The following is an 18,291-nucleotide window of genomic DNA, read 5'->3' on the forward strand; positions in this document are numbered from 1 at the left end:
GCAACAAAGATGAGGAGTACCCAGAAAAGGCCCTCCTTCTAGAGACCGAGCCTCCTGTTTCTGTGTAATGTGTACACTTTCTGGTCGTGGTTCCGGGACTTAGTCTGTGCCGTGGCTGCAGGAACCTGTGTCATGATGACGACAGTTTGGCAAGCCGCAGGGGTCACTGCGGTGGGAGGCAGCGGGAGGAGGGGAGGCACAGGGGTTTGCCACTGAGAGCAGAGCACGGAAAGACGCGAGGGCAGACGGAGGGCAGCTGGTGAGAACATCTAGTTCAGGGAAGAAGGGAGGAGGTTCAGGTGCAGGCAGCGGCGGCTGTGAAAAGCGTGTCTAAATGAGGTGGATGCACGAGGACCCGTCCTGTGCCCAGATCACCTGCAGGTACGGGCTCACCAGCGCCTGCTGGGCTCCCTGCTGGAGCTGAACTGAAATCATGGGCCCAGCCACAATTCTGTTTCTAAGGACATGAGGGGGGCTTGAGGCTTGTTGCTGCCTGACGAACAGCTGGATTCTTGGTTCACGGCTCAAAGGCATTGACTAAACGTGGGGCTGAAGGAAGCAACGTGGACCACAGTCACTGGGCCACAACGACAGACGAGGCGAGAGTTGTAAGACTACTACGCCGTGAGGCCGACGGAGCACAGAACCCTCCTTCCGGAAGGATGAGTGAGGCCCACGGAGCTCTCGACCAGGGCGCGCTGGAGACAGTGGGAGACACACAGGGAGAGTGCAAACAGTAATTTCGGGGGTGTCTGAAACGTGCCGGCCACTGGAATGCCCCACGGCAGCTTCACACCAGCACTGTGCTCCGGGCTGGTCTCCATTCCCAGTGCAGTGACCTCCAGGGGCGGCGTGTGGGGGTGAACCTGCTCGCACATATGCACCTGTCCCCGGCACGTGCTGGGGTGTGGACGCCCTTGGGGACAAGCTCCGCCATGCCAACAGCGTGTGAGTGCCTTCACCTCCGCGTGGGAGGCACCGCAGGGTCCAGGCCAGGTCCACCAGAAGGAGAGATGCTCACGATAGTCATGGTCTCTGCGTCCTCACCACGGCTCCTCCAGGGTCAGAAGCACTGATGTGGGGAGGAGGGTCCTTCTCTCGAGGAAAGTCACACATCTGACTACCCCTGGGAACAACTTCCCTCCATCACCCACGACGGCTCAGGTCACGGCACCCTCTCTCCCTCCCGGTGCCCTAGACGTGCCAAGTCCAGACCCCAGAGGTCACCTGGGACGCCATCCAAAGTCCCTGCAGTGCTCATCCCCCGCTTACTTGTCCCCGCCGGTGGGCAGGCTCAGCCTCTGCGACACTGCATCACAGCTGGGTCGCACGCCGCATACACACGGCGTCTCCTTGCCAGAGGTCCTGCTACCCTCTGTCCATCGTTCCTAAGTCATGCTTTCCACAGGATCAGGTGCCCCGCCTGCCGTGCTGAGTCCTGCGCACTCGTGCGGATGTCCCCGAGGTCACTCTGTGCTCCCGCGGCATGCACTGCTGCCTGTTGTCAGATAACTTACTCTACCTCAGGGCTCACGCGAGTCTCCCGGGGACGAGCCCCCAGGCAGGGCCCTGTCTGCTGTCTTTGTGGTCCCAGGGCCTGACCACACAGCCAGCACAAACGTTAAACAGACATTTACTAGTTAAGAGAACGCGTGGTTGAACACTGTTTACTGTTTTTACTTCCAAAACGGGTAGGGCGTAGCTTAGAAAAATCAACATCTTAAGGACTCAATCTAAAAAGAAAGCCCAAGCACTGAGAGGTGGGGAGAGGTAACTATCAGAGAACAGAGATCAAGGAAACCAAATGCAACTGAATAAAGACAACAAAAACTATGATCTGAGCTCCCTGGCAGCCAAAGCAAAAAGAGTGTATCTGAGTAAAACATTTCTTGTCCAATAAGAAACAGCACACCAGTTTCTAACAACCAAAGCATTTTCTAGCACTGAATGCTAAAACAAATTTTCACTGTTATATAAACATCAGGGGATGTACAGTGAGCGAAGAACAAAGTTTTAAATGACAGTTTTACTAAAACAAGCTAACAACAAAAAACACTCTCCAGGCCTTTAACTAACCTCATTAAAAATGAAATTCCACGATGATATTGTTAGAGAAAGGGGTGCTGACATAAAGTGGATGCAGAGCTTTCTTATGACCTCACGTGACATAGCGGGAGCACTCACCAAACCCCAGGGATGGAGTGATGGGTGCTCCCCTCCCACACCCGCACCAGCACTGGTGCACTTCTGACCGGCCTGGACCACGAGAACCCAGGACACAGGCACGTGGAGCCACTGCATGCCTCTCCCTCTGCAGGTGACACGAGGCTGCTCGGGGGACGAGCTTGGGGCGTCTGTAGGAGGCTCCGCGTCTGCTCATGTTTCCACCAGTGGGCACCTGAGTCCCCAAGGTCCTGCCAGGCGGTGTGCTGGGGAGATGACTGAGCTGGTAACAGTACTTATTACCTGACCAGCCGGGAGGACTTTCACGGTAAGGTCCTGCGTTATGTAACATCACACAGGGCTGCGTTCCTGGGGGTGCACCAAGACGGTGAGCTGAGCAGTGTTCCCGCCAGAGAAGTGACTCAACCAGTTAGCATTTTCTGTGGAAGAGCTAAGGGTCGCAGTTTACTGGCTCGTTGAGAACAACGTGCAATACCACGTGAGCAAGCACAGAAATGCCGGGTGTCCGAGGCAGGAAGGAGCACAGGAGCACGAAGTTCTTCTCGAAAGCTGTACCAGGGCACTTGTGTGAATCAAACATAGGAGGGGGATCCTGGAGTCCGATAGGACCCGCTTGGTTTGATGCAGCTCCCTTTCCCTACAGCTCCCACTGGCCCACTAACAAACAGTAGGCCTAAGAGAATTCAAGTCTGTATTTGTTACACTCAGAGATTACCCACGGAATGGGAAAGGCCATACGGACAGCAAGCAGCACACCAGCGATACCGGGTCTCCGCGAGTACATGCTTGTGTCCACAGCAAACACACGTGGGCCTGGAACAAACCTAGTGAGGATGGTTCACAAGCCCCAGGTGCATTCACATCAGGGTCCCACACGCGGGCAGTGGGGCCAGTGAGGGGTGACCGGGATGGGGGCCTCCCCAGGGAGGGTAGGTGCAGGATGACCAGTGACCAGGACGGGGGCTCCCCACTGGCTCCCCGGGTGGCCTGGGGACTTGGGTGCTCTGGGCCGCGGCTGCGCCCTGCAGGAGTGCCTGGTGAGTGGGCACAGAACCTGCAGGCCTCAAGCAGCTGGCCTGCTGGCCACACGTGGACACAAAAGCAGGACGGAGTCACCCCTCTTCTCCTCAAGTTTTCTCCAAGCTACTATGTCAGTGACTTACTGGTCCTGCGTATTCACAGTGGAAGTCAATGGCCAGAACTGGTTCTTGGAAAAACAGAAACAATTTGACTTTTTCTTCTTTTCCAACGTCAGTGCTCATGTTCTCTTTGCTTAAAATTGCAAACAGGAAGATTCAGGACTCCTCCTCCCAGCTTCCTGGTCTGCACGCCTCCCACCTGGCGTGTGCTCAGGCTGCACACCCACTGCGCGGAGCTGGGCGCTACGGCCTCTCTGAACACTCGTTCATTCTGGAGACCACTGGTAAGAGGCCTGGGTGAACATTCCTCCAACTTTATCCCCTCCAGCGCCCTGCAGCAGCCCACTTCCTGGGCAGACAATGGGAAGAAAACATTTGATAAACAGTAAACAAAGCAGATGGAAACAGAGATGGGTTCCAAGTGTTGAAAAGGGAAAGATACGGACTTCCCAGCCTCGATCTGGTGAGTATGTTATTCGAAGCTCTTCTGGAAAAGTGGGCAGCGTTTTCAGCAGCACTGACTTAGGCAACCGAGCTCACAGCGCCTCCAGAAAGAATCGCCTCCTCAAGCCCAGTCACAGTCCCTGGCTGGTGAGGAGCCCCCGACTCCGCCTGCTGTGGAGAGACCCCAGTGGCAGACGGCCGCTCAGGGTCCTGAGTCAGAGCAGACGGAGCAAGGTGCGCAAGACTGAGCTCAGGGAGGGGCCTGCCCACGCTCTCCTCGGAGGGTGAGGGGTGGGGGCGCAAGTCCCATCAGCCCCCATCTCCACCACGCCCCTCCCCGATCACGGCGTCGGGGAAAAGGAAGACCCATGCCCACAACAAGTAACAGAGGAAGAGACAATTCACAGAAAGATTCTGCCTCACAAGTTGCAGACATGGATCCTGTACTAACGTTGCAGTCAATGCTGTCCAACTTACTAGTGAATTTGCCAGGTTACCGTGGAATTCCAGTAGGCAGCCCCCCCGGTCTTGCCTGTTTTGCTCTCAGCCATGGGCCACCGTCAGGCCGGCTGCCAGCTGCCTGTGTGTGGGGGCAGCTTCCGGCCGGGACGCACTTGCCCAGTTGTGCCAACACCCCTCCACGTCCTGTGAGGACATCACCCCAGCTCAGAACCTGCAGTCTCAGGACACACTTCACGCTGACGACACGGGGGTCCAGGACGCAGCCGGGCCCTCACTGGCCTTGCCAGCACAGCTAACCGTGCACAGCTGCGGGTGAGCGGAATTGTGTCCAGTGGCACGGGCATGAGTCCCGCACGTTTTGTATCGAGTATGCGAGGTACATGTGAAGTATGTTCACCAAAGTCACTGATCTTCATTAGAACGTAGTTTTCTAATTAAATAATCTATTCATCCAATAATTACATTCCAAAGATTTTCAACAGGGCTTGAAAAGATAACTACATTTTCCCTTAGCTACCCCATTTTTGGTTTTATGGTTTCTGATCCTTTAACTAGGGACTCAGGAAGATCGATGTACAAGGAAACCACATTTTCTTGATGTTCAGATTAATTAAGGTTTAGAGTATAGAGTTCTTCAGTTTATACTCGTTAGAAAATCATCTGGGTAAAATTTTTATTGGGCAATTCCAGATTCCTCTTTACTTTGACTAATGTGATACCAGCACATGCACCAAAGCAGGCACCTCACTTCCCTTCATCCACAGGACATTCCAATACAAAAGCAAAACATTCAGTTCTTCCATAAAAGAGATGCAAAAGAAGTTATTTCCATAATTATAAAATTGATATACAATCTCAGAAATTCTAAAATTTGGAAAATCAAGAAAAAAGTTCTACTTAAGTCAAAACAAGTACCATTAACATAGTGCTGTATTTAATAGTAAACTTCTCCTAACCTACTGACGAATACGCCCCGGCCCCATTCCGGCTGAGTCTCCTCCCACCCGAGTCTGTCTCCCTGTCATTTTTAATGATGGCAAGACACGTTCGGCCCATCCTGTGGCCGTCCGCGGACATGCTCACCTGACCCTCTCACTGTAAGTCTATAAAAGTGGGACACTGTGGAATCACGCCTCACCTGAGAGCTGGCGCCCTCCTCCTGCATCATCGCTGCCGGAGGTGTCCTCGGAGGCCGGGCTGCCCTGCGGCTCTGGCAGAGCGGGGACGTACCCCTCAGGAGGCAAACTCGCCGTGTAGAACCGCCTTCGAGGTGGGGCCTTGGTGTCCTCAGCTGCAGGAGACAAAGGGACGGTGAACACGGCATCACGTCACCAGACATTTGCTGGCCCTGGCACCCTTCCCCAACCTCATGACCAAAGACTGAGACCCAACAGCTCGTGAAACGCAGGAGCTCTGGAAGCCAAGGCCTTGTCAGAGGGCACCAGCCCTATATCCAGGCAGGAGAAAGGAACGACCTGTGATTATTTAGCCTCTGGATTTTTATAAAATGAGAGAAAAATATAACTCATGAGAAGGAAGCAGAAAAAAGAATATTCCACAAGCATACGTCTCATCATTCCCATGAGAATCTCTTAACGTTTTAGTACACAATCTGGAACTTCTTCTCCATGTGTGCTAACAATGCGCATACATTGTGTACATACACACACATCTTAATGGGATCATGCTACCTACTTTTGTTATTATACATTTGTATATCATATATAATATCATTCAAAAGTTAACACAACATGACAGAATAATATCTTAAGATACATTTACATCTACGTGGTCTTTTAATGGTTACATAATATTCCATGTCTCCAGCAAATTATAATTTAAATATAATTTAACCATTGTCCTAAATTCCACACATGGAGGTTGATTCTAAATTTCCACTATCACAAACAGCTGCTGACTGTCCTTGTCATACATAACTTTGCACAGCTGACCACTGAGTTCCTTGCAGAAATCCCTGCAAACAGGACTGTCCGAAGGGTAAGCACCTTTTGCTGGGTTCTGAGACGCATGGTCCAGAAAGGCAACTACAGGGTGGCTGGTTTCTCCCACGCTCTTTCCAACGCTGGGTGGCAGAAACCTTTAACTCACGCACAGCTGACACACACAGGTGCGTTAGTTTCACGCCACATACTGACTGGACAATTCCACCTGTCCTGCAGTGTTCCTGTGAGCAGTGCAGTCACCATCTGGCCCCACACACGGGATGACAACGTTCCGGACTCTGTTCCCCAGGCTGCACTTCCAAACCTGAGACGGGACCACACACAGAAATAAACTCTAAATGGATCAAAGACCTAGATGTGAGACCTGAGACCACAGAACTCCTAGAAGGGAGCACAGGCTGTGATCTTTTTTTGATTCCCGCCTCAGCAATATCTTTCTGGAACTTTCTTCTCAGACAAGGAAAACAGAAGCAAAAATAAACTAGTGGGCAAAGGAACCGGCCAATGATGAGGCAGCCTAGGGAAGGGGCGATGTTCGTAAACGACCTCTCCGTCTTTTTAATCGTCATATTTCCATTGAAAATACGGTAAAGCAATCTTGTATATGACAAACACAAGTGGATATCGCCATTAATCTTTCACAGAAAAACTGACATTTTATTTAAAAAAAAAAAAACAAGGTTTGAAAGAAATCACTAATACATATGACATATAATGTAAAAACCTTGAAACACTCTCCAATTCTTCCACCATCAATGTATTTCACTTTCTTGGAGCTAAGATACAAGAATTCAGTTCTTAGATTAATTTACTTCATAGCTGATGAATTACTATGTCATTCCACTGGAATCAGGGGCAGAGTGGGACATGGCTTCCAAGGAGACCACCCCAGACATCAACGTTTATCCTTTCCGCAGAGGATTTCTGGAAGCTTTCAGTCCACTAAAGTGTCAGTGATGAGAAGGTTAAAGAGAACTTGGAAATGTCACTGTTCATTTGATTATTCAGGTGCACATATGGGGAAGTGAAACACGATCTGGGTCACCAGAGGCAGCTGAGATGCATCTCCATCCAGTGCAGTGCTCCCGGGAAGCGGAGAAACAGCTCTCATTCATCCGGACAGCACACCCGTGGCTCCTAAGGCTGAGCCTTTGAACTGTAAATGACCTGACAGCTTCCAGCTCCGGTTCTCCCCACTTTCTTCTGGAGAAAAATGGTTTGTTGTGATGACATCTATCTACCCTTCCCCAGTCAGATGTTCATGGCTCAGGGACGAGCAACTAGGCTTTGCTGAGCAGCCGTACACACAGGCCTCTGTGCCCCCAACCTTCATCCGGCATGGGGGCCCCAAGCCTCACCGGACTCCACGCCCCCCCCGCCCTCCACCCCACACTCACTGGGTGTGTGTGGGGACAGCGCGGGGACAGCGTCCCAGCTGGAGAGAACTCTGGGGGACCGGCACGGCTCAGGTAAAGCCAGTGGAAGTCACCACTATGAGCTTGGTTGTCCACTTTGTTTAGCTCCCCCCAACCTGGAGCGGCTCCCATGCAGGTTCCTGAGCTCACTGCGTGCTGCCTCCGAGCAGCCGCCGTGCCACGGGACACGGACAGACTGCAGTGCCTTTTCCACCCGGGGGTCACCCCAAGGTGGGGCACAGAGCTGGGAAGGGAGTGAGCACAGGACGCGGGAGTGGCTGGCTGGAGGAGAGGCCCGGGTGCGAACGGCTCAGAGCCCATACGAGCCGTGGCTGCGTCCTGCGCCCGAGGAGCCGCACAGATGTGCGCAGTGACAGGAGAACGTGGCCGGGGCGGGAGCGCCGATGCTCAGGCGTCCTACCCCCTCAGCCTGTCCTGAACAGGGATGCGCCTCAAGGGGCCTGCCCTACTTGATCTCTCTGCTTCCTCATGATGCCGCAGCAGTCGAGTAAGCCAGTTTTAACAAAACTGATTCTGGTTTCCGATTCAGCCTCTTAAAAAGAACCACAACCACCAGAAGCTTTTAAAACATTCAAGTAAATGCTGTTGTTGAGGAAGAGAGAAGTTTCTCGTGGCACCATCACTCACCCCCCCCCCCCAAACTGGGTTAATTTGTTCCTCTGTTAGGAATGCGGTGTGCTCACCAAACCCCCTCCCATGGCTAGCTATTCCGATTTTGGACTCTCAGCTCCCATGGAAGTAATTGGATGCAGCTCTGCCTTCCTGCCTCTTGGACAATGCACGAAATTTGGCGCAGACTCTGGATCACATGGCCCGGCCAGCCTAGAGCCCTCCTACCACCTGCAAGTCCGGGAGGTGACACCTGGTCCGCCCCACTCTGGGGAAGCCCAGCACTGGGTCTGGGCTCTTCTCCTTTGCCCTTTGTCATTCCAGACGCGAAATTCAGCACCTTCTTCTACAAATTGTCCGCTCATCCCAAGTACCTCAAGAGCCGAGTAATTAAAAGAAAACAAAACACAACCTTTTTTTTTTTTTTAAAGGACTTTACATTTTTAGAGCAGTTCTAGGTTCAGAGCAAAATGGAGAGAAAGCTACAGAGATTTCTCATATGCCTCCCCCCACATGCACAGTGTCCCCCCACCACCAGCATCCCCCCGGGATGGTGCATTTGTCACCACCGATGAGCCTGCGTGGACACGTCATCATCCCCCAGAGTCCACAGTCTACATCAGGGTCACTGTTGGTGGTGCACACTCTGTGGTTTGCACAAATGTGTGATGACACGTCCCCACCCTGACAGGGTCCCCCAGAGTGGTCTCACTGCCCTGAACCCTCCGTGCTCGGCCCGCTCCCCCTCCTTCCCCCACAGCCCTGCGCCCGCTCCCCCTCCCTCCCCTTTCCCCTGGCAGCCACTCCTCTCTTGACTGTGTCCCTCATTTTGCCTTTTCCAGAAGGTCCCAGAATTGGGATCCTGCGGGGGGTAGACTGCAGAGTAGCTTCTCTCAGTAATCTGCACTTACGACTCCTCATGTTTCTCACGGCTCATTTCCTTTCTATACTGAATACTACCCCACTGTCTGGAGGGACCAGTCTATGCGTCCATCACCTACTGCAGGACAACTTGGTGGCCTCTGAGTTTTGGCAGTTTTACAAACACAGCTGCTGCAAACACCTGTTTCAGCTTTCATGTGCACAACAGCTGGGTCATTCCCATGGGGTTTTCAGGGGGGATGAGGGGTCAGATCATTCTCTGCACAATCTTTGCCATCTTGGCCTCCCTGGGCCCCTCCTCCTGTACCTCAAACAGAGTTCTTTTATCCCTGATGGAAGTCTCCGGGCCACCAATACCCCATGCAACTCAAGCAGGCTTTCCTGTTAGGAGGTAAGGAAAATACATCAGCCAAGTAAAAAGAACTTCCTCTGAGAAGCAGTCAGATTCAGGGATGTGCTGATGGTTGGTACGTATATGGAGTGGAGATGGGAGACAAGTTGTGGGCTTCCATGCTTACTGAGACGGGGGGACAGGGCCATGGGAGGCACAGCAGGAACAGAGCCCTGCGTCTGGGGAGTGACAAAGGTGGAGAGAAGTCGGCCTGGAAGCCGTAACTGTCTACAAACACAGAAGCTGTGAGACTGGGTGAAATCACCTGGGGCACGCAGTGGACAAGACAAGTCAGAGTGAGCGTGGGGCGCTCCACCACCCAGAGGTTGTATATATGCGTCTCTTTAACATGCACGGGGGAGTTAGGACATGTAAGGGTGGAGGGGCTGCGTACATGCTCCAAACTCCTCCAGAAAGGCTGTGCTGAATGACGTTTGTACCAGGTTATGAGAACTCATTTTCCTGAATTCTCAAGGACCATGTGGCGCGTACACTTTGAAAATGCTGTCTACCTGGTAGGCAAAGAGCAGCATCTCATGGTCACATTTACCATGGGTGCCATTACCAGGGAGGGTCCCTCTCTGGTCATGTGTACCGGGCACAAGTGCTCCATGCAGTCCTAAATGTCAGCTCAAAAACTCCCTGCCATTACATTAATCTAGGCTGTGGCTACAGTTAACAGGAAATAGGTTATTCTCAGGGGAAAAAAATAGAAAATATCTCCGACCTGCCTGGGGTAACTGGCAAAATGCTATGGAGGGAGGCAGGGCTGACTGGACAGCGGACACGGCACCCATTCCTGTCCTAGCCGCAAGTTTTCCTGAAGCTTGACGTTTTAAGAAATCGGATCTATGTTGCAGAGGAAAAGATGCCCCCACGTGCACTCACCGCAGACCCACACTGCGTGCGCAGGCACGCACACCCAGCAACCATGCTGTGACCGCACCCACGCACACCGAGCACCCACGCTGCGAGTGCACCCACGCACACCCCGCACCCACGCTGCGAGCGCACACACGCACACCCCGCACCCACGCTGCGAGCGCACCCACGCACACCGAGCACCTACGCTGCTAGCGTACCCACACACACCCCGCACCCACGCTGCGAGAGCACCCACGCACACCAAGCACCCACGCTGTGAACGCACCCACGCTGCGAACGTACCCACGCACACCCCGCACCCACGAGCACCCACGCTACGAGCGCACCCACGCACACCCTGCACCCACGTACACCGAGCACCCACTTTGCAGGCACACCTGTGAACACTGTGCACCCACGCTGCAAATGCACCCATGAACACCACACAGCCACGCTGCGAGCGCACTGACGCACACCCCGCACCCACGCTGCAAGCGCACCCACGCACACCCCACACCCACGCTGCGAGCGCATCCACGCACACCGAGCACCCACGCTGCGAGCGCATCCACGCACACCGAGCACCCATGCTGAGTGTGCACAGACCACATCCCTACGACCCCCACCGTCAGGTGGTTATCCAGCTTCCAAACTGCCACTTCACTGCAGCTACTTCCTGTCAATGAAAAAGTTTCACTGCCTTGTGCTTAATTGATCCTGGAATAACATCTGCCATATAGGATGGGTCCCTGAGCTCCTCTTGTTCACATGGTGAACAGTTACCCTGTTGCCACATCGTCTCCCAAAAGCTGCCCCTCTTGTGCTTCCAACTACCAGCCTAGCTAAGTCACACTGGACACATCTGCAGAACAGTTAGCTTTCAAAGGCACTTCCTTTTTTATGACAATATTAGCTAAAAAGCACAAATATTTGAGCACTGAACATGTCGGTTTTTAAAGACAAACGCAATAAACTCTTGCCACTCCCCTGAGCATTAGGTACACGTGCTTTCCACTCGTGGGCGTGTCCACGCTATGGCAGGCCTAGTAACATAGTCCTGTGTCAGAGGCTTCTGCTTCTGGTGACCGGGCAAAGGGAGAGAACCTGAACACTTGTCCCGAAAACTCTGAGAAATGCCAGGTAACCCGCACAAACATTCTCTCCCTGCATAGCTGTGCTCCGACGCAACCAGGCCATCCTGGGAGCAAGCAACACATTTTCAAGAATTTTTCTGTGCACACCTTGAGAATCGATTAAAGTACACGAGGACAAGCAAAGGGCGCAGTTGAGCAGAGAAAACTTTGAAGAATAAGCGGAATGGATTTTCCTGACTGGATATGAAGGCACATTATAAACCAGAGGAATTAAGCCAGTGTGGCCAGCAGCATCACGGAGCTCACTAACCCGGAGGGGACACTGTCTTCCGCAAACCTGGCCGAGGAGCCTGCACAAAGTAAGGTGAGACCACCTCCCCAACACGGGTCATGGTCTGAAAGGGGCACCTACGCAGGAGAGGCCTCTCTTTTAGGAGACAGAAAATACCTACTATTACAGTAGCAAAAGACTTCTTCAGCCAGAAACAAACAGCACTAGCCACAAACTTAAAGACGGACTTCTAAACAAGAGAACACATTGTTTTTAAAAATGAAGACAGTCCATGGAGAGAAGGTACTTGCAACATATATAGTTGGCCAAGAGTTGAGATTTGGAATACAAAAAGAACTTGTGAAATCTGTAAGATAAATAACCAAAAACAACCCAAGAGAAAAACAGCCCCTAAATCTGGTCTACAAACATGCCTATGCTGTGTAGCTTCACGAATAATCAGTAGTGCATATTAAAATGAGATGTAGTTTCCTTGCACTTGATTAGCTGGCCCTGCAACAATGGGGGTTTGAACTGCTGGGGTCCATTGATATGCAGATTTATTTTGATCAATACAGTGCATCCTGAAATGTATTTTCTCTTCCTTAAAATTTTCTTTTTTTTTAAAAGATTTTATTTATTTGAGAGATAGAGAGAGCATGAGCAGGGGAGGGGCAGAGGGAGAAGCAGGCTTCTCCATCCCAGGACCCTGGGATCAGGACCTGAGCCGAAGGCACACGCTTTACCGACTGAGCCACTCGGGCACCCCTTCCTTATAATTTTCTTCATGACATTTTCTTTTTGCTAGATGTGTAGTAAGAATACAGTATATAATACATGTAACATACAGAACATGTGAATCGACTGTTTATGTGAGTGGTGAGGCTTCTGGCCAGCAGTAGGCTATTAGTGGGCAAGTTTCAGGGAGCCAACAGTTGGAGGTGGATTTCCGACTGCCCGGAGGTCAGCGCCCCAACCCCTAGCTCATTCAAGGGTCAGCTGTGTTACCTACTCGGTAGGACCTGGAGAACAAGAAGGCAGGCGGGTCCCTGGAGGGTGCGTACAGCTACTTCTCTGGCGACAGGCCCTAGGAAACTCCCCTGTGTATGGAGAGGTCCATGACGACCTAGTACCTTCACTCAGAGAGAGAACTGTGCTGCAAAGCCAGAAGAACATACAACGTGAGCTTCCAGCCAAGACGGAGTCACAGGCAGCAAGCACCATCTGCCTGGAACAACCACAGGGACGGGCTGACCTGATAAAGCAGGTTTTAAATGCTGATCACTGAGGAACAGACTGGCCGTGAGCCCGTGGCCACTGTGGCCCAGGGCAGAGTGAGCATGAGCAGCATGGGGTGGGACCCGCCAGGTGGTGTTCTCCCAAGGTGAGGTGGGGACAGAGGTCCAGGGAGGCCCAGGTGCCTGCAGGCCACGGGCAGTGTCCCCGAGAGAAGCAGGCTGCATAGAGTGAGCCCAGGGTTCTGAGGGGGACCCCTGAGTGTTCTGATGAGCAGGGTGTGGGCACCCTGGAGAGGAGCTGCCAGGCAGGGGGGGCTTCACATCTTGGCGCCGGGCACCTTGACACTTGGCAGCCGGCAACCTTGGGAAAGGGCCAGGCCACTGCCCGGCAGCGTCCCTGCATCCAGACAGCTGGGAGGGTGGGCAGGAGCATGGGCCCGTCCTGTCCTCGACGTGAACACCGCGGGCTGATGGACAGCAGCTTCCGGGGCCAGGCGGACTTCCACCTTGCGGCCTGGCCCCTTGCACCCCGCCAGCTGAGATGGAAGAGCACGCAAGGAGCCCCATGGAGGTCAAACAAAACCCACAGAAACGGAGAAGGTATGGGACCAACAGGGCCTCTGTGGGCTGTATGACAACGTCAGGTGGCCTCGTGTGTGAACCTGAAGCCCTTTGAGAAATACTTACTGAACGTTCCCCACGTGATGAAGATCACAACTGCAGGGATCCCAGAAGCTCCACACACTGGACGCACACAACCGTGGGGGGCACCACTGCGAGGCACAGCAGAACCCGATGGCTGGAAACCAAAGTGGGGGTATGTTCTCATGCTGCTGCCCCACTGCATACAACAGTGGCTAAACTCAACAGCACTTACCGTCCGCAACAGAGTCTTGCACACCTTCCAGGACAATATATGTACGGTAAAGGGTACATACTGTAGGACCAAGCAGGAAAAGTGCATGGAAGTGGGGCTTCCGAATTCCAGGAAGGCAGGAGGGAACCGGGCCTGGAGGGGTTTGGGGACGCCGCTTACACTGGTGTCACTTCACGTTTCCGTCCTTCCTGAGCTACAGCTGAGACTAGGTACACAGTGGTCAGATTTGACACACTGAAACATGGCAAGGTGACAGCCAGCCTATTGGCGGCTCCCTGCCCTCACGTAATGACCACCTCTCTGGCGTGGTGAGAACATTTCTGGTCTATTCCCAGGAACCGTCAGGTGTACAGTACAGAAGAGTTAACTACAGTCATCAAGCCCTACGTTAGACCCCAAGAACTCACTCCCCTACAACTAGAGGTCTGTGCCCTGTGACCAGCGTCCCCCCACCCTATCCCCTGTGAGTTCCCTGTTTTCAGAGTCCACACTGAAGTGAGATCATGCTGTGTTTGTCTTCCTCTGCCTGACCTACCCCACTCGGCCTGATGCCCTTGAGGTCCATACGTTGTATTTCTTAGACAACAGGAGGCTTTCGAGGAAGTGGCAAAAGGTTAAGATTTGAAAGACCTGAGTGGAGTGGGTTCCAAGACTTCTGCTGTACTCTCAAGACTTTATTAGAAAATATTCACATCTTAATGGAAAACTGCAGTTTTTACCAAAAAGAGCTTTGCAACATTTTCATGGGCAATTCCGGCACTCAGATGTTTCTCCACATACTGATTCTCACAGGCCCCCAAGAAGCGTGGTGCAACAGCACAAACCCACCCGACCGCCGCCCGGCGGCTCGGAGGGGCCCTCTTGCTCCCGCACACACAGTCCCCAGAACCGTGGTTTTAAACTGCGAGCCCCGTCCACGCACACGCAGTTGCCACATCGAACGCCTACTTGTGTTGTAGGGTAAGTATTCATCCCTAAAGGTAATCCACACCCCACACAAACTGGTGGCCACCCGCATCCACTGAAACAACATATATGAATGAGCTCTTGGCTCAGTCAGAAGCCCTACTCCATCCTTTTTCCCTCTGGAACTCCAACACCCCCACAACTTTGCCCTCATAGAGTAATTCTGTCATATCATACTTCTCGAACAAATTGTACTCTTTCAAAAATTTCCACGAGGCTACATGTGGCTTTTTCTAAATTATTACAACTAGTAGAAGGCAACTGACCAAAGTAACAGTTGTTGCTTCTCGTGATTACCCGATACAGAGGCAAGTCCTTTTGGCAACAACTCTCTTGCTGAGAGGGAAGGACGTCTGTCCCTGCTACAAGACAACAGGGTTTTGCTGGAACGCAATTACCATTTTGCATTTTTATGGAGGTAACTGCTCAGAAACTTTGAACACAAAAATAGGTAGATGACAGTGTGTGGCTTTTTAAAAATAGCAATATTACTTGATTCACTGAATTCTCTCTAAATCATATGCCAGAAATCACAGTGAAATCTGTCATCAAACAAAGTTACTTTTCATGATCTACTGGCTGAGAACTCAATTATTTCCTTCAGTTTTGCTGAAAGCAAAGGAATGCTGAATGTCTGACTTGCAGAGAGATGCGTTACCCATCCTTAGACTAGTTCATTTCTTTCCAGGAGACCAGGATTCCCAGTCACCCCTTGGCGGGCACACTGAAGTGGGGTCCTCACCTGCTACGCCCTCCTTTTCAGATGGGAGAAGACCGGCCGAGGAAGGAAGGCCCACAGGGCAGCTGGGCAGTCCCTGGGAGCAGTGACCACGTGGCCTCAGGCCCCCAGCACAGGGGCAGCTTCCAGTCACACACAATCAGGCATCCCAAGGAGAGAGACACAGGGACAAAGAGAGGCATCCATAGCTACTCCCTCTCCGGACTCCACCTGGGGGAGGATGGTGGATGGAAGGGCCTCCGGGTGGCTGGGAGCAGCCCCGAGGATGTTCAGGACGCTGAGCCTGAAATGACAGCGGGGCCCATCAGACAGAGTTGTTCCGGAGCTGATGCCCCAGCGAGAGGCCACCGGCGGGGCGTGCCGGCAGGAGGGCCGGCCCTGGGTGTGGGGGAGACTGAGGCAGAGAGGGGCCATCTGCGAGCGAGTGCCGTCCTCCAGCTCACCCCAAAAGCTGAGACAGGAGGACAGAATGAGAAATAAGCACACAGTGTGGAAGATAACGTTGAGAAAATTGCCCAGAAAATAGACAAAGATGACGAAGTCATAAAAATAAGAGGGGAGAAAGCGAGGTGATCTCTTGGGAGCCTCAAAGCCGGTTGACAGGAATTCCAGGGGAGGAGCGACCAGAGAAGCCACATGGCACCCGTGTTTCCAGCCTCAACGGCCCGTGTGGCAGACGGAGACAGACCCACACCGAAAAATGTCTGTGCTCTATTTCAGTTCTCTGGGGTCAGAAAGAAAAAGCCAAAACGGTCCAGAGGGGGTGACAAATGGCTATTTCCAATGGGACTGAGCATCAGAACGGCGGTTGACTTTGCAGCTTCGACAGTGGGTGCTGCAGGTGGAGTCTTCAAGCCTCTGAGAGAAGACGGTTTCTTTCTTTTTTTTTTTTTTTAAAGATTTTATTTATTTGAGAGAGAGAGAGAGAGATCACGAGGAAGGGGGACGGGTAGAGGTTGAAGCAGGCTCCCTGCTGAGCAAGGAGCCTGATGCGGGACTTGATCCCGGGACCCTGAGATCATGACTGGAGCTGAAGTCAGATGCTTAACTGACTGAGCCACCCAGGCTCCCAAGGGAAGGCAGGTTCTAACTAAGAGTTCTACATCCCGTGGCATTTAAGTACAAGAATCGAGATATTTTACAATCCAAAGTCCCCAAAATATTTATTTCCCCAAAACCGTTTGTGAAGAAACTACTCCGACAAAGGAGACAAACCCTCTTGAAGGGAAGAGATGGGTCTGGGCTTGCAGATGAGGGGGTCCGTGCGGCACAGGAGATCGCTACAAAACCACGAGACCCACACAGTTCCCAGGGTCTGACTGTGTCGACAGTGCTTCGGACCATGGCCCCAAAGGGCGGTTAGGGGAAGACTCCGGGAGTATTTAGAAAATTATTAACTCCGCGAAGCATCAGTACCTCCACTCCACTCCACCAGAAGTTGTGCGAAACAGAATCATCACATATTATGTGGCTCAGTGGCAAATACTCTCCACATATTCATCGTAGTGCAAACAGTGGGTCCCGAGCCCACGACACCGTGGCTGACTGACACCGGAAGACATGTCGTGAGGAGGAGCCAGCAGAGAAGCTCGCGGGCCCAGGAGAAGCTTCAGTCACCCAGACAGCGGGTGCAGACCTGGGCACCTGTGTGGTGCATGCTGCTGCTTGTCATGGTAATTCCTGCAGGACTACTTGTAGGACTTCAAGATATGTGCAGAGACCATGAATCCATGAAAAATAATAATAAGAGCAATAATGAAAAGTAAAGGTCTGATATGGGCCTCTGAGTGAAAAATTTACCAAATGCATACAGATTGGTTGTTTTGTCTATCTGCAGATTATACCCTTGTCTTTAACAAGTGGAATTATCAGCACTCTTTTAAAACCAGAAAGAGGAAATGGGTTTCTGTGAAGTTCTGAACAAACATCAGTAAATTGGCTAAATAATTATCATAATTACCATGCTGTGTCCTAACCACAAAGAGCATTCTCCCAATCGCACATCCAAGGACTCACTGATAAAGGCACCTTTCTTCATCTGGGCTGCCTTCTTCCAACCCTACAAAGATATGGGTGCCCCTACAACTCTGATGATCACCAAGCTGTCCCCTCTAAGAGTGCCTCCAAGGGAATTCTCAAAATAACATTTACAGAAGCTTCATGCAAGTTTTATCTATATGATTGTGATTTCATTGTTTTGCTCTAGCCAAGATTTCTTTTTCCAGCTGTAAATTATGTTTTTCCTTTAAAATTTCCAAGGCATATTGCTTCATAAAAGTATGTTGCTCTTTCATGGTTTAAAAAAAAAAAGCATTCAACAAACTAGGAATAGGAGGCAACTTCGACCTGACAAAGGGTATGTGCGCAAAGCCCACTGCAAACATCCTGTGCAGAGAGAGAGCCTGGATCCTCTCCCCAAGACCAGCAAAGAGACCGGCATTCCCACCCCTGCCACTTTCCCTCAAGGGTACACTGATGTTCCAGCAAGTAAATAAGGAAAAAAAGAAAGAAAGAAAGAAAAGACATCCAGACTGAACGGGAAGAAGTAAAACATCTCTCCCCACAGATGACATGATCTTGTATGCAGAAAGTGCTGAAGACACACATGTGCACACATGCACACAAAACTGTCAGAGATAATAAATTTGGCAAAGTTGTAGGATCTGAGATCAAGACACAAAAAACCTGAATTTCCATATTTAGGAAACATTTGCCTATTCTGAGGTCAGAG

General features: G+C 51.8%; 1 protein-coding gene across 1 annotated transcript in view; it reads right to left on the reverse strand.

Moving 5' to 3' along the window:
• Positions 1–18,291, reverse strand: part of ERICH1 (glutamate rich 1) — a 115,004-nt gene that overhangs the window by 22,185 nt on the left and 74,528 nt on the right. The window contains exon 4 of the mRNA XM_025885893.2: positions 5,368–5,520. Within this exon, the coding sequence (XP_025741678.1) occupies positions 5,368–5,520 (153 nt within the window). The remainder of the gene's footprint in view (positions 1–5,367; positions 5,521–18,291) is intronic.

This window comes from Callorhinus ursinus, unplaced genomic scaffold (assembly GCF_003265705.2).
Source record: "Callorhinus ursinus isolate GAN/ISIS: 27379988/994484 unplaced genomic scaffold, GSC_fseal_2.0 scaffold17, whole genome shotgun sequence".
NCBI classification, from domain to species: domain Eukaryota; kingdom Metazoa; phylum Chordata; class Mammalia; order Carnivora; family Otariidae; genus Callorhinus; species Callorhinus ursinus.